General features: G+C 38.2%; 1 protein-coding gene across 4 annotated transcripts in view; it reads right to left on the reverse strand.

Annotated features, from left to right (window-relative positions):
• CENPC (centromere protein C) overlaps positions 1-25932 on the reverse strand; it is a 143224-nt gene that overhangs the window by 52692 nt on the left and 64600 nt on the right. For all 4 annotated transcript variants that reach the window (XR_005031314.2, XM_036918157.2, XM_036918155.2 and 1 more), the window contains exon 11: positions 1088-1213. Coding sequence is in view for 3 of the 4 variants with exons in the window: in XM_036918157.2 (XP_036774052.2) it covers positions 1088-1213 (126 nt within the window). In the remaining variant the exon portion in view is untranslated. The remainder of the gene's footprint in view (positions 1-1087; positions 1214-25932) is intronic.

Raw genomic sequence — 25932 nt, forward strand, 5'->3', positions numbered from 1 at the left:
TCATTTTTCTCCAAACACTGCCATTGGTTTCTTTCTTATAAAACCAATAGTGATATTATAGGTCATCAAGAATATATTTACTTGCTGCATAAAACATACTACAATTTAACCCCAGAGCTGACTACTAAACATGATAAATACTAACCTTTAAAACTAACTCATGGAACAGAATTTTGATTTTTAAGTCAATTCGACATTGTTTGATAAAAATAAAATTTTAAGAAATAAAACTAGAATTAAATCAACTTAAAAAAAATACCACCAAAGCCACATTGAATTTAAAATATAGTCCAGAAATTGTTCAAAGATTATTCAACTTATCCCAGTCCTAGATCCCTTTCCTCCTGTTATGAAGCCAGAGCCAGGATAGGTCTAGTATTCATAACCCACCAAATAGTACAAAAAATCTTAGCAATCCCTTAAAGTCTGATAATCGACTATAATTTATCATTCCTTCATTTTAAAAATGGGTATGTGACTTTAGATATTATAAGAGTGGGTAAATTTGGTTTGCTTACTGAGCATGCTTGCTTTATAAACATACATCCACAAATTATTAGATACTACTCTTTTTAATAGGAAGAGAATAATTCCCCTCCCCTTGAATGTGGTCTAGACTTAATAACATTTCTCTAACAGAATAAAGTGGAAGTGACAGTGTGCAACTTCAGAAACTAGGTCACTAAAAGACACTATGACCTCCACTGTTGTCACACTTTCTCGTGGATCACTTTTTTTATGGGAAGCCAACTGCCTTACTGAACAATTCTATGGAGAGGGCCACATGACAAGGAACTGAGGCCTCCAGCTAACAGCACTGTGAGCAAGCCACCTTAGAGATCCTCCAGTTCCAGTCAAGCCTTCAAAGGACTACAACCCAGATATCTTGAATGCTATACTTCATGAGAATTCCTGAGCCAAAAAGAGCCAACCAAACCTCTCCCAGATTTCTGACACACAGAAACTATGAAACAGTAAGTGCAGTAAGTGTATGAAGGCCATTATTAAGCTTGCAGGTAATTTTTTACACAGCAATGAATAACTAATATAGTGAGGAAATCCTAGTATTCTTAGAACATGCCCATACCTTCCTTCCAAAACTGAAGTCTCAGGCTCTCCAGAATCGAAGTTAGAATCTGCTGGTGTCTTGCATGTATATCCAGGGATCTGAGAGTTCAAAATACTATCTTGATCCTTTGGGCTTCCCGTAACTCTATGAAAATGAAAAGTGTATACTGTTTACATTTTTTCATAAAATATTTCTTGTAGAAACAATACACAGGTGGGCAAACAATATAATATTGGCTATAACAAATATCAGATAACTCTATTCAGGTCTTAGGACTTAAAGCTAGCCCAGGAAACAAATCTGATTCTAGGACCTATCTAGTGTTCTAATAAGGACCTAGCCTAAGATGGAAGTGATGACCAAGGGGACATTGGGAAATATTACCTACAGACAGTTTACGATTTATGTTAAATTTAATCTATCACAGTCTTTTTTGAAAATCCACAAACAACTGAAATTGGAAAACAGTCTTGCAGTTCCTCGAGCAATTATATGTAGAGTTACTATATGATTCAGCATTTTCACTCCTAGGTATATATCCAAGAGAAATGAAAACATATGTCCACAGAGCAACTTGTACATAGCAGCACTATTCGTAATAGCCAGAAGGTGGAAAAACCCAATGTCCATCAATGAGTTAATGTATAAAAACATAAAACAAACTATTATTTGGCCACAAAAGGCCAAAATAATCAACAACACGGATGAAACTTGAAAATATTATGTGAACTGAAAGAAGCCAGTTCAAAAAAACTCATACTATATGATTTGATTCATATTAAAGTCCAGAACAGAAAAGTGAAGAAAGACATAAAAACTAGTGGTTGCTTAGGGCTGTGCAGAGGGAAATAGGGTGATTCTTTGTGAGGTGATGAAAATGGTCTAAAATTGACTGTGTTGATGATATGCACCTATCTGTGAGTATACTAAAAACCACTGAACTGTACACATTTCATGGGTGAACTGTATGGTATGTGAATTATCCTCACTAAAGCAGTTATAAAAAATCTTATGTATAGTGAGCTTTTGTTTCACATGGCTTATAGAAAGAATAGAAAAGTTTAAAATAAGAGAAACTCAAGGGAAACTGCTTATGTTTCTAGGGCACTTACTCTTATGAAAACTAATAAAAGGGAAATCTCACTAAAGTGGAGATGGGAGGACAGAACGTGTAACTATACCACTCCACATGAATTACAGGAAGAATTGTCAATTATAGACCACAACAGAAGAATCTTCAACAGGAAGGAATAGTCAATCACAAGCCCCAAAAGGGAAAGATGTACATTGTATCTTGTACAAAAAATTTACTCCAAAAAATAAAATTTAACTACTCTAGCAACTTAGCCAATGAGAAACTGTCACCACCCGAAACTCCTGCTTTTTTCCAATGGACTTTCATTCAAAACAACTTCTCCCACCTTCCTCCATCTCTCCATAGAATAACAGTTCCCCTCTTTTGTTGGACTTGCCTATGGTGTTGCCATATTTTTCATGTCCTCAATTGCAAGTTTTTGCTATTCCCAAATAAACCCATTTTTGCTGTAAAACAAAGTTTTACTTTTAAGGTTAACACACTTAAAGATTTTTTTCATAAAGATTTTAATAGGATAAAAAGACATTCGCTTATAGTTTAATTAATGGCCATAGTTAATAGATGATTAGCAAAAAATACTACCTTTAAACCAGTTAAAAATTTCAGTACCTGTTGCATATTTGTATACAAAAGTAATTCATGTACTGTCTTATCAGAGGGGCTCTTTAGACAAATTAATTTATTAATTCTGGCTTAAAAATTGTTATTAGTCTCCTCCCTGACTAAACCAGGGCATTTGTATGTGTGCATGTGTATGTTCTCATTTAATATTCTAATACTGAAAATGTTTGGATTTTTTTGTCCCCAAAAAAACTAATAAATTTTAATTCCTAAAATTCCTCTCCCAGTTTTAATGGTTAGAATAACATCATTTCTTTGAACATTATAAAATGCAATATGATGTGCCCAATTATATTAAATAATAATAAAAGGTAATGTGGTTTTTTTAAAGGAATTAATTCTTAAAGAGCCATAAATTACAAGAACTCAATATTATCAGCTTAAATTGTGTTTTCAAAACCCTTAATTAACTTATGACTTTAGACTAATATTAAGTTGTATTAACTAATAGTGCATCTTTTGGACTCCTGGACAATACCTAAGATAAAAGATACAAAACTAGTTTCTAAACATACTTTTAATCAGCCCATCTCATACATTTTTAAATGCCCATCAATTAAAAGGAAAAGAGATGTACCATGACCCTGGATGTTCAGGTATAATTAATGTTAGCTACTTTAAGGACAATGTTAAAAGCTTATGTAATATGGTGGGAAAAAAGATGGCGGCATAAGAAGTGAGGCAGAAATCTCCTCCCAAAATCACATATAATATGAAAATACAATAAATACAACTAATCCTAAAAAGGGACCAGAAATAAGACTACACCAGCCAGCATATATCTGGGAAGAGAACATCTCACAGAAATGGGTAAAATAACAAAGCTGCAACCCAGTGGGACCTGAGCACTGCCCCACCCCAGTCCACCAGCAGGAGGAAGAGAAACAAAGCAGGGAGGGAGTAGAAGCCCAGGACTGCTAAATACCCAGCCCTGGAGATCTACTCTGGAAGCACAAACCCACACTGCACGGGTGCTCTGGACATTACAGGGGTGAAAAACACAGAGACAAAGATTCCAACTGCTTCTGGAGAACAGGTTCCCACAACCGGCTGCTCTGGGAAAAAAGAAAGGTGGGCACTTTGAAAGACTTCCCAACAGTGTGAGGGCTGCTAAAAGGCCAAGGATTAAACAGAGCTTGCTGCTCTGGAAGACAGGTGGACAAAACCGTTCCAGCATACTCAGCCCAACAGGATGGGAACTTTCAGGAGCTTCAGGCACTCTATCCCCCCGGTGGGCAAAACAGCCTGAAGGCCACCCACATCGATAAGCAGTTTGCCTCTCCTTGCTCCTGGCCGGCACCTGTGTGCAAACCTGCCACTCCTGCCATTACTCCAGGACAGTCAGAGGGCAGCCACACCTATAGCAACTACAGTGGCTTAACGCTGAGGCTGCACCTTGTGCATGCAGCTCACTGACCCTGACAGCAGAGGTAGGAACTGTGGCCAGGAAGCAGGAAAGAGCTCTCTGCTCCCAGCAGGCACTGGTACTGCTCACTGTGACCCCTGCCAATGCTCCAGGCAAGCCAGAGGGCAGCCCCACCTATGGCACCTAAGGGGCTCAACGCAGAGGCTGCTCCGTGCCCATGGCTGACTGGCCTTAACAGAGGAGGCAGACACTACAGCCGGGAAGCAGGAAAGAATTCTCTCTTTCGGGTAGTCACTGGTACCACTTGCCTGAGACAACTGCCATCACTTCAGGATTATGAATAGGCAGAAGAATGTGCTTCAATCTAAAGTACCTCAAACACCAGAGAGGGATCAGTGAAACTGAAATAATCAATATTTCTGAAAAAGAATTCAAAATAAAAGTCATAAGAATGTATCCCACAAAGTCAGTCAAGGGATACACAAAGACAACAGAAAAATATTCAAGATCTAAGACAAAGACATGTTGAAAAATACAGTAGCTGAAATGAAACAACAATGGAAGCATTTAAAAGCAGATTAGATGAGGTAGAGGAAATGGTAAATGAAATAGAAATTAGAACACAGGAATACAAACAAGGCGAAGCAGAGAGAGAAAAAAGGATCTCTAGGAATTTAAGAATATTAAGAGAACTGTGTGACCAAGCCAAATAGAACAAAGTTCGCATTACAGAGGTAACAGAGGAAGAAGAAGAGAAAAACAGGGATAGAAAGTGTCTTTGAAGAAATAATTACTGAAAACCTCCCCAGTTGGGGGAAGGAAACAGTCTCTCAGGCCATGGATGTCCACAGATCTCCAAACACAAGGGACACAAGAAAGACAACACCAAGACATAAAATAATTAAAATGGCAAACATAAAGGACAAGGACAGAGTATTGAAAACAGCCAGAGAGAGAAAAAGGTCAGATACAAAGGAAAACCCATTAGGCTATCATCAGACCTCTCAGCAGAAAACCGACAAGCCAGAAGGGAAGGGCAAGATATATTCAATGCAATGAAACAGAAAGACGTTAAACCAGGAATTATCTACACAGCAAGATTATCATTTGAATTTGAAGGAGGGATTAAAACAATTTCAAGATAAGTAAATGTTTAGGGAATTTACCTCCCACAAACCATCTCTACAGTGTATTTAGGACTGCTCTAGATGGGAGTGCTCCTAAGGCTAAATAGCTGTAACCAGAGAAAATAAAACCACAGTAAAACACATAGACCAATTAGTTGCTAACCAAACACAAAATTAAAATACCTACCCACAAAGTCAGTCAAGGGTACACAAAGACTGCAGAATATGACACCTAACATATAAAGAGTGGAGGAGGAAGAAGAAGGAAGGGGAAAAAAAAAAGAATCTTAAGATTGTGTTTATAATAGTGTAATAAGCAAGTTAAGATAGACTGCTAGATAGTAAAGAAGATGCCCTTGAACCTTCGGTAACCACGAATCCAAAACCTGCAAAGGCAGTAAGTACATATCTATCTATAATGGCCCTAAATGTAAATGGACTGAATGCACCAATCAAAAGACAGAGAGTTAGGAGGGGCGGAAGATGGCGGCGTGAGTAGAGCAGCGGAAATCTCCTCCCAAAACAACATATATCTATGAAAATATAACAAAGACAACCCTTCCTAGAATAAAGACCAGAGGACACAGGACAATATCCAGACCACATACGCACCTGAGAGAACCCAGCGCCTCGCAAAGGGGGTAAGATACAAGCCCCGGCCCCGCGGGAGCAGAGCGCCCCTCCCCCCAGCTCCCGGCAGGAGAAGAGCAGGCAGAGCAGGAGAGAGACGGAGCCCAGGACTGCCGAGCACCCAGCCCCCGCCATCCGGACCAGAGTGCAGGGACCTAGATACTAGGAAAACAGGGCAGCAAGAACAGTGAGCGGGCACTGGAGGCCGGGCGCCGGAGGACATAAGAAAAGCGCGGGACCATTTTTTTTTTTTTTTTTTGCTTTTTTGCTGTTTTGTTTTGGCAAGGGCTTTTTGGAAGTCTTAAAGGGATATGGACCCCAATACTAGGGAAACAGGGCAGAAAGACCGGTGAGCAGAGGCCTGAGGCTGGCACCGGAGAATAAAGAAAAAAGAACGACAACCTTTATTTTTTTAATTACAAAAATTTTTTTTTCTTTTTTTTTTTTGGTGGGCGTTGTTTTGTTTTGGTGGGTGCTTTTTGGAAGTCTTAAAGGGGCAGGGCGGGTCACTTAATCCAGAGGTAGGGAATCCGGGATCTCTGGGCACCCTAAACCGTGGGCTGCAGGGAGCAGGGAGGCCCCTTACGGGGATAAATAGCCTCCAAGCCGCTCCCCCTCCAACTCGACTCCACCATTTTGGAGTAGCTGCCCGAGCTAGGCCACGCCCACAGCAACAGCGGAGATTAACTCCATAGCAGCCGGGCAGGAAGCAGAAACACTGTCTGCGCGCAGCTGCGCAGCACAAGCCACTAGAGGTCGCTGTTGTCCCAGGAGAGGAGGGCCACAAACCAACAAGAAAGGAAGTCCTTCCAGCCGTCACTCGTCCCAGTTCTGCAAACTATTCCTATCACCATGAAAAGGCAAAGCTACAGGCAGACAAAGATCACAGAGACAACACCAGAGAAGGAGACAGACCTAACCAGTCTCCCTGAAAAAGAATTCAAAATAAGAATCATAAACATGCTGACAGAGATGCAGAGAAATACGCAAGACAAATGGGATGAAGTCCGGAAGGAGATCACAGATGCCAGAAAGGAGATCGCAGAAATGAAACAAACTCTGGAAGGGTTTATAAGCAGAATGGATAGGATGCAAGAGGCCATTGATGGAATTGAAATCAGAGAACAGGAACGCATAGAAGCTGACATAGAGAGAGACAAAAGGATCTCCAGGAATGAAACAATATTAAGAGAACTGTGTGACCAATCCAAAAGGAACGATATCTGTATTATAGGGGTCCCAGAAGAAGAAGAGAGAGGAAAAGAGATGGAAAGTATGTTGGAAGAAATAATTGCTGAAAACTTCCCCACACTGGGGGAGGAAGTAATCGAACAGACCACGGAAATACACAGAACCCCCAACAGAAAGGATCCAAGAAGGGCAACACCAAGACACATAATAATTAAAATGGCAAAGATCAAGGACAAGGAAAGAGTGTTAAAGGCAGCTAGAGAGAGAAAGGTCACCTATAAAGGGAAACCCATCAGGCTAACGTCAGATTTCTCAACAGAAACCCTACAGGCCAGAAGAGAATGGCATGATATATTTAATACAATGAAACAGAAGGGCCTTGAACCAAGGATACTGTATCCAGCACGACTATCATTCAAATATGACGGTGGGATTAAACAATTAACAGACAAACAAAAGCTGAGGGAATTTGCTTTCCACAAACCACCTCTACAGAACATCTTACAGGGACTGCTCTAGATGGGAGCACTCCTAGAAAGAGCACAGCACAAAACACCCAACATATGAAGAATCGAGGAGGAGGAACAAGAAGGGAGACAAGAAAAGAATCTCCAGACAGTGTATATAACAGCTCAATAAGCGAGCTAAGTTAGGCAGTAAGATACTAAAGAGGCTAACCTTGAACCTTTGGTAACCACGAATTTAAAGCCTGCAATGGCAGTAAGTACATATCTTTCAATAGTCACCCTAAATGTTACTGGGTTGAATGCACAAACCAAAGACACAGAGTAAAAGAATGGAGAAAAAAGCAAGACCCATCTATATGCTGCTAACAAGAAACTCACCTCAAACCCAAAGATATGTACAGACTAAAAGTCAAGGGATGGAAAAACATATTTCAAGCAAACAACAGTGAGAAGAAAGCAGGGGTTGCAGTACTAATATCAGACAAAATAGACTTCAAAACAAAGAAAGTAACAAGAGATAAAGAAGGACACTATATAATGATAAAGGGCTCAGTCAAACAAGAGGATATAACCATTCTAAATATATATGCACCCAACAGAGGAGCACCAGCATATGTGAAACAAATACTAACAGAACTAAAGGGGGATATAGACTGCAATGCATTCATTCTAGGAGACTTCAACACACCACTCACCCCAAAGGATAGATCCACTGGGCAGAAAATAAGTAAGGACACGGAAGCATTGAACAACACAGTAGAGCAGATGGACCTAATAGACATCTATAGAACCCTACATCCAAAAGCAGCGGGATATACATTCTTCTCAAGTGCACATGGAACATTCTCCAGAATAGACCACATACTAGGCCACAAAAAGAGCCTCAGAAAATTCCAAAAGATTGAAATCCTACCAACCAACTTTTCAGACCACAAAGGCATAAAACTAGAAATAAACTGTACAAAGAAAGCAAAGAGGCTCACAAACACATGGAGGCTTAACAACACGCTCCTAAATAATCAATGGATCAATAAACAAATCAAAATGGAGATCCAGCAATATATGGAAACAAATGACAACAACAACACTAAGCCCCAACTTCTGTGGGACACAGCAAAAGCAGTCTTAAGAGGAAAGTATATAGCAATCCAAGCATATTTAAAAAAGGAAGAGCAATCCCAAATGAATGGTCTAATGTCACAATTATCGAAATTGGAAAAAGAAGAACAGATGAGGCCTAAGGTCAGCAGAAGGAGGGACATAATAAAGATCAGAGAAGAAATAAATAAAATTGAGAAGAATAAAACAATAGCAAAAATCAATGAAACCAAGAGCTGGTTCTTCGAGAAAATAAACAAAATAGATAAGCCTCTAGCCAGACTTATTAAGAAGAAAAGAGAGTCAACACAAATCAACAGTATCAGAAACGAGAAAGGAAAAATCACGACGGACCCCACGGAAATGCAAAGAATTATTGGAGAATACTATGAAAACCTATATGCTAACAAGTTGGGAAACCTAGGAGAAATGGACAACTTCCTTGAAAAATATAACCTTCCAAGATTGACCCAGGAAGAAACAGAAAATCTAAACAAACCAATTACCAGCAACGAAATTGAAGCGGTAATCAAAAAACTACCAAAGAACAAAACCCCCGGGCCAGATGGATTTACCTCGGAATTTAATCAGACATACAGGGAAGACATAATACCCATTCTCCTTAAAGTTTTCCAAAAAGTAGAGAAGGAGGGGATACTCCCAAACTCATTGTATGAAGCTAACATCACCCTAATACCAAAACCAGGCAAAGACCCCACCAAAAAAGAAAACTACAGACCAATATCCCTGATGAACGTAGATGCAAAAATACTCAACAAAATATTAGCAAACCGAATTCAAAAATACATCAAAAGGATCATACACCATGACCAAGTGGGATTCATCCCAGGGATGCAAGGATGGCACAACATTCGAAAGTCCATCAACATCATCCACCACATCAACAAAAAGAAAGACAAAAACCACATGATCATCTCCATAGATGCTGAAAAAGCATTTGAAAAAGTTCAACATCCATTCATGTTAAAAACTCTCAGCAAAATGGGAATAGAGGGCAAGTACCTCAACATAATAAAGGCCATCTATGATAAACCCACAGCCAACATTATACCGAACAGCGAGAAGCTGAAAGCATTTCCTCTGAGATCGGGAACTAGACAGGGATGCCCACTCTCTCCACTCTTATTTAACATAGTACTGGTGGTCCTAGCCACGGCAATCAGACAAAATAAAGAAATACAAGGAATCCAGATTGGTAAAGAAGAAGTTAAACTGTCACTACTTGCAGATGACATGATACTGTACATAAAAAACTCTAAAGACTCCAAACCAAAACTACTAGAACTGATATCGGAATACAGCAAAGTTGCAGGATACAAAGTCAACACACAGAAATCTGTGGCTTTCCTATACACTAACAATGAACCAACAGAAAGAGAAATCAGGAAAACAACTCCATTCACAATTGCATCAAAAAAAAATAAAATACCTAGGAACAAACCTAACCAAAGAAGTGAAAGACTTATACTCTGAAAACTACAAGTCACTCTTAAGAGAAATTAAAGGGGACACTAACAGATGGAAACTCATCCCATGCTCGTGGCTAGGAAGAAGTAATATCGTCAAAATGGCCATAATGCCCAAAGCAATATACAGATTTGATGCAATCCCTATGAAACTACCAGCAACATTCTTCAATGAACTGGAACAAATAATTCAAAAATTCATATGGAAACACCAAAGACCCCGAATAGCCAAAGCAATCCTGAGAAAGAAGAATAAAGTAGGGGGGATCTCACTCCCCAACTTCAAGCTCTACTATAAAGCCATAGTAATCAAGACAATTTGGTACTGGCACAAGAGCAGAGCCACAGACCAATGGAACAGACTAGAGAATCCAGACATTAACGCAGACATATAGACATATATGGTCAATTAATATTTGATAAAGGAGCCATGGACATACAATGGCGAAATGACAGTCTCTTCAACAGGTGGTGCTGGCAAAACTGGACAGCTACACGTAGGAGAATGAAACTGGACCATTGTCTAACCCCATATAAAAAAGTAAACTCAAAATGGATCAAAGACCTGAATGTAAGCCATGAAACCATTAAACTCTTGGAAGAAAACATAGGCGAAAACCTCTTAGACATAAACATGAGTGACCTCTTCTTGAACATATCTCCCCGGGCAAGGAAAACAACAGGAAAAATGAGTAAGTGGGACTATATTAAGCTGAAAAGCTTCTGTACAGCAAAAGACACCATCAATAGAACAAGAAGGAACCCTACAGTATGGGAGAATATATTTGAAAATGACACATCCGATAAAGGCTTGACGTCCAGAATATATAAGGAGCTCACATGCCTCAACAAACAAAAAACAAATAACCCAATTAAAAAATGGGCAGAGGACCTGAACAGACAGTTCTCCAAAAAAGAAATACAGATGGCCAACAGACACATGAAAAGATGCTCCACATCGCTAATTATCAGAGAAATGCAAATTAAAACTACAATGAGGTATCACCTCACACCAGTAAGGATGGCTGCCATCCAAAAGACAAACAACAACAAATGTTGGCGAGGCTGTGGAGAAAGGGGAACCCTCCTACACTGCTGGTGGGAATGTAAGTTAGTTCAACCATTGTGGAAAGCAGTATGGAGGTACATCAAAATGCTCAAAACAGACCTACCATTTGACCCAGGAATTGCACTCCTAGGAATTTACCCTAAGAATGCAGCAATCAAGTATGAGAAAGACCAATGCACCCTTATGTTCATCGCAGCACTATTTACAATAGCCAAGAATTGGAAGCAACCTAAATGTCCATCAATAGATGAATGGATAAAGAAGATGTGGTACATATACATAATGGAATACTACTCAGCCATAAGAAAAGGGCAAATCCAATCATTTGCAGCAACATGGATGGCGCTGGAGGGTATTATGCTCAGTGAAACAAGCCAAGTGGAGAAAGAGAAATACCAAATGATTTCACTTATCTGTGGAATATAAGAACAAAGGAAAAACTGAAGGAACAAAAGAGCAGCAGAATCACAGAACTCAAGAATGGACTAACAGGTACCAAAGGGAAAGGGACTGGGGAGGATGGGAGGGTAGGGAGGAATAAGGGGTGGGGGAGAAGTAGGGGGGTATTAAGATTAGCATGCATGGGGGGTGGGAGAAAAGGGAGGGCTGTACAACACAGAGAAGGCAAGTAGTGATTCTACAACATTTGCTATGCTGATGGACAGTGACTGTAAAGGGGTTTATAGGGGGGACCTGGTATAGGGGAGAGCCTAGTAAACATAATATTCGTCATGTAAGTGTAGATTAGTGATACCAAAAACAAAGCAAAAAAAAAAAAAAGGGCAATTCCTGTGTGGTAAAATCCAACGAGTTCTACACAAGGGTATAAAGGGCATATAAAAGTGTAGGCAAAGGGTCTGTTTGTGTTTATACAGAGGATCAAAGCCTAATTTAACTACCCCGAAAATGAACTAAGATACGATATGAAAAAGAACTTCCAACATCTGCACTCTCTGGAACACTCATGCCAGAAGATGATCATCAAAAAACCCCAACCAAGATCCACGCACTGCTACAGCTGTAGATGCACTCATCCCACCAGTTCCTGGACTTGCCATGGGAATGAGGAAGGAGATATCTAAGCTGGCCTGTGCATACAGTAAAACAACAAATTTGACTGATCTATACTGTTGGAACTCAACCAAGAATTTGGAGAAGTGCAAATTGTAGCGCTCCAAAATCTTACAACTACAGACTATTTACTGTTAAAAGAACATATGGCATGTGAACAGTCCCCAGGAATGGGTTGTTTTAATTTGTCTGATTTCTCTCAGACTGTTCAAGTTCAGTTGGACAATATCCACCATATCATAGATAAGTTTTCACAAATGCCTAAGGTGCCTAACTGGTTTTCTTGGTTTCACTGGAGATGGCTGGTAATTACAGGTATGCTTTGGTTATGTAACTATACTCCTATTATGTTAATGTGTGTGCGCAATTTAAGTAGTAGCTTAAAACCTATACATGCTGAAGTTACTCTACAAGAAGATATGTCAAAGAAATAATCAATCTTCCCATGTTTTCTTCCGCCTGCTACTTCTATAGCTTTTTTTCTTCCTTCCTAATTACAACCCTTAAATAGAATTCGTGCCTCATATCAAATTTACCGAGTATCATAATTCTTCCAAGTGGCAAAGATACCTCAAGAAAAATGCTGGGCATAGAAGCCACAGGGCATAAATATGCAAAGAAGTAAAAACCTAACCTTTTCAAACAATAAGGCTTCCCTCTCACTTACCAACTTCACATTTCCCTGTATGGCCCCGGAAGATGACTGGTTAGCCAGAGACGGGTAAGATTCCTCAAGGGAGGAACAACCTAAGACAGGCACAGTCGCAGGGGGGCCATCAGGTGAGAAATTGGGGATCAACAGAGGTGAGGCTTAGAACCTCACCCCCCCCGTTCTGAGAGAAATCTTCTGCATACGTGGATGTTTTATTGCCCTGGTCTAGCTTGGATTAACACATAGTGTACAGGCACACACCTGATCATCTACATTTGCTCTCTTACAACACTAAACTATGTTTTCTACCTTTATCTTGTATCTACCTACCACTTCAGCATTTTATTAAAAATAATAATAATAAAGAGAGAAATGTGGTATCCACATATAAATCAAGTATAAAAACCAAATGAGTATTCATATTTGAACTGTCTGTTTAGAGTTCATAATGCATGAGCAAAACCGAAAGTTTCTGTGATGACTGCCCTTGTACTGTTCACTATGTAACTTATTCATTATGTAAGAATTTGTTCTACATGTAAGAACTTGTTTGTTATGCCTCAGAAGATTGGAGACTGACGAAAATTAGGCTTGGGGTGGATTAATGATTGTGCATTGAGCATTGACTCCCCTATACAGAAGTTTATTGTCGTTAACAACCATTTGATCAATAAATATGAGAGATGCCCTCACAAAAAAAAAAAGGACAGACTTCCAATGGTAAAATAAATAAGTAACCGGGATGTAATGTATAGCATAAGGAATATAGTCAAGATATTGTAACAGCTTGGTAGGGTGATAGCTGGAACCTAGAATTATGTATATAAATGTTCTACCACTGTGTTGTACACTTGAAACTAATGTAATGTAATACTGTGCGTCAACTACCCTTCAATAAAAAATAATTATTTAAAAAAAAAAAAAAAAAGACAGAGAGTTACAGAGTGGATAAAAAAACAAGACCCATCTATATGATGCCAACAAGAGACTTACCTCAAACCTAATGCCACATACAGACTAAAAAGGAAGGGATGGAAAAGATGTTTCATGCAACGAACAGGGAGAAAAAAGCAGGAGTTGCAGAACTTTATCAGATAAAATAGACTTTAAAACAAAATAACAAGAGATAAAGAAGGGCATTATATTAGAGGGGTCAGTAAAAGAGGATATAACCATTATAAATCTCTATGCACCCAAAACAGGAGCACCCAAATATGTGCAACTAATACTAACAGAATTAAAGGGGAAATAGAAGGCAATGCATTCATTCATTTAAGGATACTTCAACACACTACTCACTCCAAAGGACAGATCAACCAGACAAAAAATAAGTAAGGAAAGAGAGGCACTGAACAACACATTAGAACAAATGGAACTAACTGACATCTACAGAACACCCACCCAAAAGCAGCAGGATACACATTCTTCTCAAGTGCACGTGGAACATTTTTCAGAATAGATCACATACTCATCCACAAAAAGAGCCTCAGTAAATTCAAAAAGACTGAAATTGTACCAACCAACTTCTCAGATCACAAAGGTATGAAACTAGAAATTAATTGTGCAAAGAAAACAAAAAGGCCCAGAAACACATGGAGGCTTAACAACATGCTCCTAAATAATCAATGGATCAAAGACCAAATTAAAGCAGAGATCAAGCAATATATGGAGACAAATGAAAACAAGACATCAACACCCCAACTTCTGTGAGACACAGGGAAGGCAGTTCTCCATAGCCATACAGACCTATCTAAAGAAGGAAGAACAATCCAAATGAACAGTCTAAATTTATAATTAATGAAACTGGAAAAGAAGAACAAATGAAGCCCAAAGTCAGCAGAATGAAGGACATACTAAATATCAGAGAAGAAATAAATAAAATTGAGAATAAAACAATAGAAAAAAATTAATGAAACCAAGACCTGGTGCTTTGAGAAAATAAATAAAAAGATAAACATCTAGCCAGAATCATCAAGAAAAAATAAAAGTCTATGCACATAAACAAAATCAGAAATGAAAAAGGAGAAATCACTATGGACACCACTGAAATTCAAAGAATTATTAGAGAGTACTGTGAAAAATTATATGTTAACAAACTGGGTAACCTGGAAGAAATGAGCAACTTTCTAGAAAACTTCAACCTTCCAAGACTGACCCTGGAAGATACAGAAAATCTGAAGAGATCGATTACAAGCAATAAAAACTGAACTGATAATCAAAAAACTATCCAAGAAGGACCAGATGGCTTCACCACTGAATTTCATCAGACATTTAGAGAATATATAATAGCCATTTCCTTAAAGTTTTCCAAAAAATAGAAGAGGAGGGAATACTTCCAAACTCATCCAATGAAGCCAGCATCATTCTAATACCAAAACCAGGCAAAGATACCACAAAAAAAGAAAATTCTGATGAACATAGATGCAAAAACACTCAATAAAATATTACTAAGTTGAATTCAAAAATACATCAAGAGGATCGTACATCATGATCAAGTGGGATTCATCCCAGGGATGCGAGGATGGTACAACATTCGAATAGCCATCAACATTATCCACCACATCAATAAAAAGAATGACAAAAATCTCATGATCAGACTTGGTGAAGGGGGGAACCTAGTAAACAAAATGTTCCTGATGTAATTGTAGATTAGATACCAAAATAAAAAAATATATAAAATAAAAATAAATCTCATGATCATCCCCATATATGCTGAAAAATCATTTGACAAAACGAAACACCCAATCATGATAAAAACTCTCAACAAAATGGGCAGAGAGGGCAAGTATCTCAACATAATAAAGGCCATATATGACAAACCCACAGTTAACATCACACTGTGAAAAGCTTAATGCTTTTCCTCTAATATCAGGAAAAAAACAAAGATGTCCACTCTCCCCACTTTTATTTAACATAATACTGAAGGTCCTAACCATGGCAGTCAGGCAACACAAAGAAATAGAATGCATTCAGATTGGTAAGGAGGAAGTTAAACTGTCACTATTTGCAGATAACATGATATTGTACATAAAAATCCCTAAAGAATCCACTCCAAAACAACTAGAACTAATATCTGAATCCAGAAAAGTTGGAGGATACAAAATTAATACACAAAAATCTGTTGCTTTCCTATACACTAACAATGAACTAGCAGAAAGAGAAATCAGGAAAACAGTTCCATTCACAATTGCATCAAAACAGAATAAACCTAACAAAGTAAGTGAAAGATCTATACCCTGAAAACTACAAGAAACTAATGAGAGAAATAAAGAAGACTCTAATAAATGGAAACACATTCCAGGGTCATGGGTAGGAAGAATTAATATTGTCAAAATGGCTATCCTGCCTAAAGCAATCTACAGATTCAATGCAATCCCTATCAAAATACCAACAGCATTGTTCAAAAAACTAGAATAGTTCTAAAATTCATATGGAACCACAAAGACCCTGAATAGCCAAAACAATCCTTAGAAGAATAAAGCAGGGGAGATTATGCTTCCCAACTTCAAGCTCTATTACAAAGCCACAGTAATCAAGATAATTTTGTACTGGCACAAGAACAGACCCACAGACCAGTGAAACAAATTAGAGAGTCCAATATTAAAACAAGAATATATGGTCAATTAATATATGATAAAGGAGCCTGGATATACAATGGAGAAATAGCCTCTTCAACAGCTGGTGTTGGCAAAACTGGACAGCTACATGTATGAGAAGGAAACTGAATTACTGTATATAACATCATACACAAACTCGAAATGGATCAAAGACCTGAATGTAAGTCATGAAACCATAAAACTCTTAGAATACAACATAGGCAAAACTCTCCTGAATATAAACATGAGCAACTTTTTCACGAACATATCTCCTTGGGCAAGGGAAACAAAAGCAGAAATGAACAGGTGGGACTACATCAAACTAAAAAGCTTCTGTATAGCAAAGGACACCATCAGTAGAACAAAAAAGGCATCCTACAGTATGTGAGAATATATTTGTAAATGATATATCTGACAAGGGGTTAACATCTAAAATATATAAAGAACTAACATGCCTCAACACCCAAAAAGCATATAACCCGATTAACAAATGGGCACAGGATATGAACAGACACTTCTCCAAAGAAAAAATTCAGATGGCCAACAGGCACATGAAAAGATGCTCCACATCACTAATTATCAAGGAAATACAAATTCAAACCACAATGAGATATCACCTCACACCAGTTAGGATGGCCAACATTGAAAAGATAAGCAACAACAAATGCTGGTGCGGATGTGGAGAAAGGGGAACCCTTGCACACTGTGGTGGGAATGTCAATTAGTTCAACCATTGTGGAAAGCAATATGGAGGTTTCTCAAAAAACTAAAAATAGATACACCATTTGACCCAGGAATTCCACTCCTAGGAATTACCCAAAGAAAACAAAATCCCTGATTCAAAAAGACACATGCACCCCTATGTTTATTGCAGCACTATTTACAACAGCCAACACATGGAAGCAACCTAAGAGTCCATCAGTAGATGCATGGATAAAGAAGAGGTGGTGCATATACACAACGGAATATTATTCATCCACAGGAAGAGAACAAATCCTACCATGTGCAACAACATGGATGGAGCTAGAGGGTATTATGCTCAGTGAAATAAGCCAGGTGGAGAAAGACAAGTATCAAATGACTTCACTCATTTGTGAAGTATAACAAGAAAGCAAAAACTGAAGGAACAAGACAGCAGCAGACTGACAGATCCCAAGAATGGACTAGTGGTTACCAAAGGTAAAGGGGTTGGGAGGATAGAAAGGAAAGGAGGGTGAAGATGATTAAGTTGGGGCAAGGGGAAGGGAGTATAACAGAGAGAAGACAAGTAGTGGCTCTATAGCATCTTACTGTGCTGAGGGACAGTAACTATCATAGGGTATGTGGTGGGGACTTGATAATAGGGGGATTGTAGTAACCACAGTGTTGCTCATATGAAGCCTTCCTAAGACTGTATATCAATGATATCTTTTAAAAAAAGCTTATGTAATGTGTACTTGGGGACAGCAATAGCTCTATAGTTTTTGATTACCTACTTAAAAATATCACAATGACATGGAGGAAACAGAAGTTAGTTCCTTTGAGTTGGAAAATACTCAAGACAAGTCTAAACACAACTACAGAGAAATGGAAATACACAAAGTAATGAATATGTTTTGTATATCAAAGGAAATCTTACATTTTATTAAGAAGGCAGAATCAATACAAAAAATGTTCTACCTTATTTAACAATAGGATTAACTGTTAAAGTTGATGTTAAAACTTTTCATCTACTTATGTGTATATATATATATATGTTTAAACACATACATATGAGCATTTATTAAATCCATTTTTAACAGCTTTTAACAATGAAGAAAAATCATTATAAAAGATAAATTTCTTAATATATTTTTATGGCACCTCTGTCATGTTTCAACCTATTTTTTTTTAATTTTATTTTGGTATCATTAATCTACAATTACATGAAGGACATTATGTTCACTAGGCTCCACCCCTCACCAAGTCCCCCCCACATACCCATTCACAGTCACTGTCCATCAACATAGTAAGATGCTGTAAAATCACTACTTATCTTCTCTGTGTTGCACAGCCCACCCCGTGCCCCCCCGACACTATACATGTTAATCGTAATGCCCCCTTTCTTTTTTCCCGCCCTTATCCCTTCCTTCCCACCCGTCCTCCAAAGTTCCTTTCCCTTTGGTAACTGTTAGTCCATTCTTGGGTTCTGTGATTCTGCTGCTGTTTTGTTCCTTCAGTTTTCTTTTGTTCTTATACTCCACATATGAGTGAAATCATTTGATACTTGTCTTTCTCTGCCTGGCTTATTTCACTGAGCATAAGACCCTCTAGCTCCATCCATGTTCCTGCAAATGGTAGGATGTTTTTTTCTTATACCTGAGTAATATTCCATTGTGTATATGTACCACATCTTCTTTATCCATTCATCTACTGATGGACATTTAGGTTGCTTCCATATCTTGGCTATTGTAAATAGTGTAGCGATAAACACAGGGGTGCATCTGTCTTTTTCAAACAGGAGTGCTGCATTCTTAGGGTAAATTCCTAGAAGTGGAATTCCTGGGTCAAATGGTATTTCTATTTTGAGCATTTTGAGGAACCTCCATAATGCTTTCCACAATGGTTGAACTAATTTACATTCCCACCAGCAGTGTAGGAGGGTTCCCCTTTCTCCACAACCTTGCCAACATTTGTTGTTGTCTGTCTTTTGGATGGTAGCGATCCTTACTGGTGGGAGATGATATCTCATTGTGGTTTTAATTTGCATTTCTCTGATGACAAGCGATGTGGAGCATCTTTCCATGTGTAGGTTGGCCATCTGAATTTCTTCTTCTTTTTTTTTTTGTAGATAATTATTTTTTATTGAAGGGTAGTTGACACACAGTATTACATTACATTAGTTTCAGGTGTACAACACAGTGATTCAACATTTATATACATGAGAATTCTAGGTACCAGCTATCACCATACCAAGCTGTTACAGTATCTTGACTATATTCATTACATCCTGGTTACTTATTATTTTACCATTCGAAGTGTGTACTTTTTTGTTTGTTTGTTTGTTTGTTTGTGAGGGCATCTCTCATATTTATTGATCAAATGGTTGTTAACAACAATAAAATTCTGTACAGGGGAGTCAATGCTCAATGCACAATCATTAATCCACTCCAAGCCTAATTTTCATCAGTCTCCAATCTTCTCAGGCATAACAAACAAGTTCTTACATGGGGAACAAATTATTACATAGTGAATAAGTTCTTACATGGTGAACAGTACAAGGGCAGCCATGACAGAAAACTTCGGTTTTACTCATGCATTATGAACTATAAACAGTCAGTTCAAATATGAATACTCATTTGATTTTTATTCTTGATTTATATGTGGATACCACATTTCAATCTTTATTATTATTATTTTTAATAAAATGCTGAAGTGGTAGGTAGATACAAGATAAAGGTAGAAAACATAGTTTAGTGTTGTAAGAGAGCAAATGTAGATGATCAGGTGTGTGCCTGTAGACTATGTGTTAATCCAAGCTAGACAAGGGTAATAAAACATCCACGTATGCAGAAGATTTCTCTCAGAACAGGGAGGGTGAGGTTCTAAGCCTCACCTCTGTTGATCCCCAATTTCTCACCTGATGACCCCCCTGCAACTGTGCCTGCTTTAGGTTGTTCCTCCCTTGAGGAATCTTAACCGTCTCTGGCTAACCAGTCATCTTCCGGGGCCATACAGGGAAATGTAAAGTTGGTAAGTGAGAGAGAAGCCTTATTGTTTGAAATGGTTAGCTTTTTATTTCTTTGCATATTTATGCCCTGTAGCTTCTATGCCCAGCATTTCTCTTGAGGTATCTTTACCACTTGGAAGAATTATGATATTCGGTAAATTTGATATGAGGCACGAATTCTATTTAAGGGTTGTAATTAGGAAGGAAGAATAAAAGCTATAGAAGTAGCAGGCAGAATAAAACATGGGAAGATTGATTATTTCTTTGACATATCTTCTTGTAGAGTAACTTCAGCATGTATAGGTTTTAAGCTACTACTTAAATTGAGCACACACATTAACATAATAGGAGTATAGTTACATAACCAAAGCATACCTGTAATTACCAGCCATCTCCAGTGAAACCAAGAAAACCAGATAGGCACCTTAGGCATTTGTGAAAACTTATCTATGATATGGTGGATATTGTCCAACTGAACTTGAACAGTCTGAGAGAAATCAGACAAATTAAAACAACCCATTCCTGGGGACTGTTCATATCCTGTATGTTCTTTTAACGATAAATAGTCTGTAGTTGTAAGATTTTGGAGCGCTACAATTTGCACTTCTCCTAATTCTTGGTTGAGTTCCAACAGTATAGATCCAGTCAAATTTGTTGTTTTACTGTATGCACAGCCCACCTTAGATATCTCCTTCCTCATTCTCATGGCAAGTCCAGGAACTGATGGGATGAGTGCATTTACAGCTGTAGCAGTGCGTGGATCTTGGTTGGGGTTTTTTGATGATCATCTTCTGGCATGAGTCTTCGAGAGAGCTGATGTTAGAAGTTCTTTTTCATATCTTATCTTAGTTCATTTTCGGGGTAGGCCAATTAGGCTTTGATCCTCGGTATAAACACAGACCCTTTGCCTACACTTTTATACGCTCTTTATACCCTTGTGTAGAACTCATTGGAGGTTACCACACAGGAACTGCCCTTTTTTTTTTTTTTGGTATCACTAATCTACACTTACATGACGAATATTATGTTTACTAGGCTCTCCCCTATACCAGGTCCCCCCTATAAACCCCTTTACAGTCACTGTCCATCAGCATAGCAAAATGTTGTAGAATCACTACTTGCCTTCTCTGTGTTGTACAGCCCTCCCTTTTCTCCTACCCCCCCATGCATGCTAATCTTAATACCCCCCTACTTCTCCCCCCCTTATCCCTCCCTACCCACCCATCCTCCCCAGTCCCTTTCCCTTTGGTACCTGTTAGTCCATTCTTGAGTTCTGTGATTCTGCTGCTGTTTTGTTCCTTCAGTTTTTCCTTTGTTCTTATATTCCACAGATAAGTGAAATCATTTGGTATTTCTCTTTCTCCACTTGGCTTGTTTCACTGAGCATAATACCCTCCAGCGCCATCCATGTTGCTGCAAATGGTTGGATTTGCCCTTTTCTTATGGCTGAGTAGTATTCCATTATGTATATGTACCACATCTTCTTTATCCATTCATCTATTAATGGACATTTAGGTTGCTTCCAATTCTTGACTATTGTAAATAGTGCTGCGATGAACATAAGGGTGCATTGGTCTTTCTCATACTTGATTGCTGCATTCTTAGGGTAAATTCCTAGGAGTGCAATTCCTGGGTCAAATGGTAGGTCTGTTTTGAGCATTTTGATGTACCTCCATACTGCTTTCCACAATGGTTGAACTAACTTACATTCCCACCAGCAGTGTAGGAGGGTTCCCCTTTCTCCACAGCCTCGCCAACATTTGTTGTTGTTTGTCTTTTGGATGGCAGCCATCCTTACTGGTGTGAGGTGATACCTCATTGTAGTTTTAATTTGCATTTCTCTGATAATTAGCGATGTGGAGCATCTTTTCATGTGTCTGTTGGCCATCTGTATTTCTTTTTTGGAGAACTGTCTGTTCAGTTCCTCTGCCCATTTTTTAATTGGGTTATTTGTTTTTTGTTTGTTGAGGCATGTGAGCTCTTTATATATTCTGAATGTCAAGCCTTTATCGGATGTGTCATTTTCAAATATATTCTCCCATACTGTAGGGTTCCTTTTTGTTCTATTGATGGTGTCTTTTGCTGTACAGAAGCTTTTCAGCTTAATATAGTCCCACTTATTCATTTTTGCTGTTGTTTTCCTTGCCTGGGGAGATATGTTCAAGAAGAGGTCACTCATGTTTATGTCTAAGAGATTTTTGACTATATTTTTTTCTAATTCTTTTATGGTTTCATAACTTACATTCAAGTCGTTTATGTCTAAGAGATTTTTGCTGATGTTTTCTTTCAAGAGTTTAATGGTTTCATGACTTACATTCAGGTCTTTGATCCATTTTGAGTTTACTTTTGAATACGGGGTTAGACAATGGTCCAGTTTCATTCTCCTACATGTAGCTGTCCAGTTTTGCCAGCACCATCTGTTGAAGAGACTGTCATTACCCCATTGTATGTCCATGGCTCCTTTATCAAATATTAATTGACCATATATGTTTGGATTAATGTCTGGAGTCTCTATTCTGTTCCACTGGTCTATGGCTCTGTTCTTGTGCCAGTACCAAATTTTCTTGATTACTATGGCTTTGTATTAGAGCTTGAAGTTGGGGAGTGAAATCTCCCCCACTTTATTCTTCCTTCTCAGGATTGCTTTAGCTATTCGGTGTCTTTGGTGTTTCCATATGAATTTTTGAACTATTTGTTCCAGTTCATTGAAGAATGCTGTTGGTAATTTGATAGGGATTGCATCGAGTCTGTATATTGCTTTGGGCAAGATGGCCATTTTGATGATATTAATTATTCCTAGCCAGGAGCATGGGATGAGTTTCCATTTGTTAGTGACCTCTTTAATTTCTCGTAAGAGTGTCTTGTAGTTTTCAGAGTATAGGTCTTTTACTTCCTTGGTTAGGTTTATTCCTAGGTATTTTATTCTTTTTGATGCTATTGTGAATGGAATTGTCTTCCTGATTCCTCTTTCTATTAGTTTATTTTTAGTGTATAGGAAAGCCACAGATTTCTCTGTGTTAATTTTGTATCCTGCAACTTTGCTGAATTCCAAAATTAGCTCTAGTAGTTTGGAGTGGATTCTTTAGGGTTTTTTATGTACAATATCATGTCATCTGCAAATAGTGACAGTTTAACTTCTTTACCAATCTGGATTCCTTGTATTTCTTTGTTTTGTCTAATTGCCGTGGCTAGGACCTCCAGTACAATGTTGAATAACAGTGGGGAGAGTGAGCATCACTGTCTTGTTCCCGATCGCAGAGGAAAAGCTTTCAGCTTCTCGCTGTTCAGTATGATGTGGGCTGTGAGTTTATCATATATGGCCTTTATTATGCTGAGGTACTTAGCCTCTATGCACATTTTTTTGAGAGTTTCTATCATGAATGGATGTTGAATTTTGTCAAATGCTTTTTCACCATCTATGGAGATGATCATGTGGTTTTTGTCTTTCTTTTTGTTGATGTGGTGGATGATGTTGATGGATTTTCAAATGTTGTACCATCCTTCCATCCCTGCGATGAATCCCACTTGGTCATGGTGTATGATCCTTTTGATGTATTTTTGAATTCGGTTTGCTAATATTTTGTTGAGTATTTTTGCATCTACCTTAATCAGGGATATTGGTCTGTAGTTTTCTTTTTTGGTGGGGTCTTTGCCTGGTTTTGCTATTAGGGTGATGTTGGCTTCATAGAATGAGTTTGGGAGTATTCCCTCCTCTTCTATTTTTTGGAAAACTTTAAGGAGAATGGGTATTATGTCTTCTCTGTATGTCTCATAAAATTCCAAGGTAAATCCATCTGGCCCATGGTTTTGTTATTTGGTAGTTTTTTGATTACTGCTTCAATTTCGTTGCTAGTAATTGGTGTGTTTAGATTTTCTGTTTCTTTCTGGTTCAGTCTTGGAAGGTTGTATTTTTCTAGGAAGTTGTCCATTTCTTCTACGTTTCCCAGCTTGTTAGCATATAGGTTTTCATAGTACTCTCTAATTATTCTTTGTATTTCTGTGGGGTCTGTCGTGATTTTTCCTTTCTCGTTTCTGATTCTGTTGATGTGTGTTGAGTCTCTTTTCCTCTTAATAAGTCTGGCTAGAGGCTTATCTATTTTGTTTATTTTCTCAAAGAATAAGCTCTTGGCTTCATTGATTTTTGCTATTGTTTTATTCTTCTCAATTTTATTTATTTCTTCTCTGATCTTTATTATGCCCCTCCTTCTGCTGAACTAAGGCCTCATTTGTTCTTCTTTTTCCAATTTCGATAATTGTGACATTAGACTATTCATTTGGGTTTGCTCTTCCTTCTTTAAAAATGCCTGGATTGCTATATACTTTCCTCTTAAGACTGCATTTGCTGTATCCCACAGTAGTTGGGGCTTAGTGTTGTTGTTGTCATTTGTTTCCATATATTGCTGGGTCTTCATTTTAATTTGGTCATTGATCCATTGATTATTTAGGAGCATGTTTTTAACCTTCCATGTGTTTGTGGGCCTTTTTGCTTTCTTTGTACAATTTATTTCTAGTTTTATGCCTTTGTGGTCTGAAAAGTTGATTGGTAGGATTTCAATCTTTTTGAATTTACTGAGGCTCTTTTTGTGGCCTAGTATGTGGTCTATTCTGGAGAATGTTCCATGTGCACTTGAGAAGAATGTGTATCCTGTTGCTTTTGGATGTAGAGTTCTATAGATGTCTATTAGGTCCATCTGTTCTAGTGTGTTGTTCAGTGCCTCTGTGTCCTTACTTATTTTCTCTCTGTTGGATCTGCCCTTTGGAGTGAGTGGTGTGTTGAATTCTCCCAAAATGAATGCATTGCATTCTATTTCCTCCTTTAATTCTGTTAGTATTTGTTTCACATATGTTGGTGCTCCTGTATTGGGTGCATGTATATTTGTAATGGTTATATCCTCTTGTTGGACTGAGCCCTTTATCATTATGTAATGTCCTTTATCTTTTGTTTCTTTCTTTATTTTGAAGTCTATTTTGTCTGATACTAGTATTGCAACATCTGCTTTTTTCTGCTGTTTACATGAAATATCTTTTTCCATCCCTTGACTTTAAGTGTGTGCATGTCTTTGGGTTTGAGGTGAGTCTCTTGTAAGCAGCATATGGATGGGTCTTGCTTTTTTATCCATTCTATTACTCTGTCTTTTGATTGGTGCATTCAGTCCATTTACATTTAGGGTGATTATTGAAAGGTATGTACTTATTGCCATTGCAGGCTTTAAGTTTGTGGTTACCAAAGGTTCAAGGTTAGTTTCTTTAGTATCTTACTGTCTAACTTAACTCACTTATTGAGCTATTATAAACACCGTCTGATGATTCTTTATTTCTCTCCCTTCTTATTCCTCCTCCTCCCTTCTTCATATGTTGGGTGTTTTGTTCTGTGCTCTTTTTAGGAGTGCTCCCATCTAGATCAGTCCCTGTAAGATGCCCTGTAGAGGTGGTTTGTGGGAGGCAAATTCCCTCAACTTTTGCTTGTCTTGGAATTGTTTAATCCCTCCTTCATATTTAAATGATAATCATGCTGGATACAGTATTCTTGGTTCGAGGCCCTTCTTTTTCATTGCATTAAGTATATCATGCCATTCTCTTCTGGCCTTTAAGGTTTCTGTTGAGAAGTCTGATGATAGCCTGATGGGTTTTCCTTTGTAGGTGACCTTTTTTTTCTCTCTGGCTGCCTTTAATGCTCTGTTCTTATCTTTGATCTTTGCCAGTT

The sequence above is a fragment of the Manis pentadactyla genome, chromosome 5 (genome assembly GCF_030020395.1).
Source record: "Manis pentadactyla isolate mManPen7 chromosome 5, mManPen7.hap1, whole genome shotgun sequence".
NCBI classification, from domain to species: Eukaryota; Metazoa; Chordata; class Mammalia; order Pholidota; family Manidae; genus Manis; species Manis pentadactyla.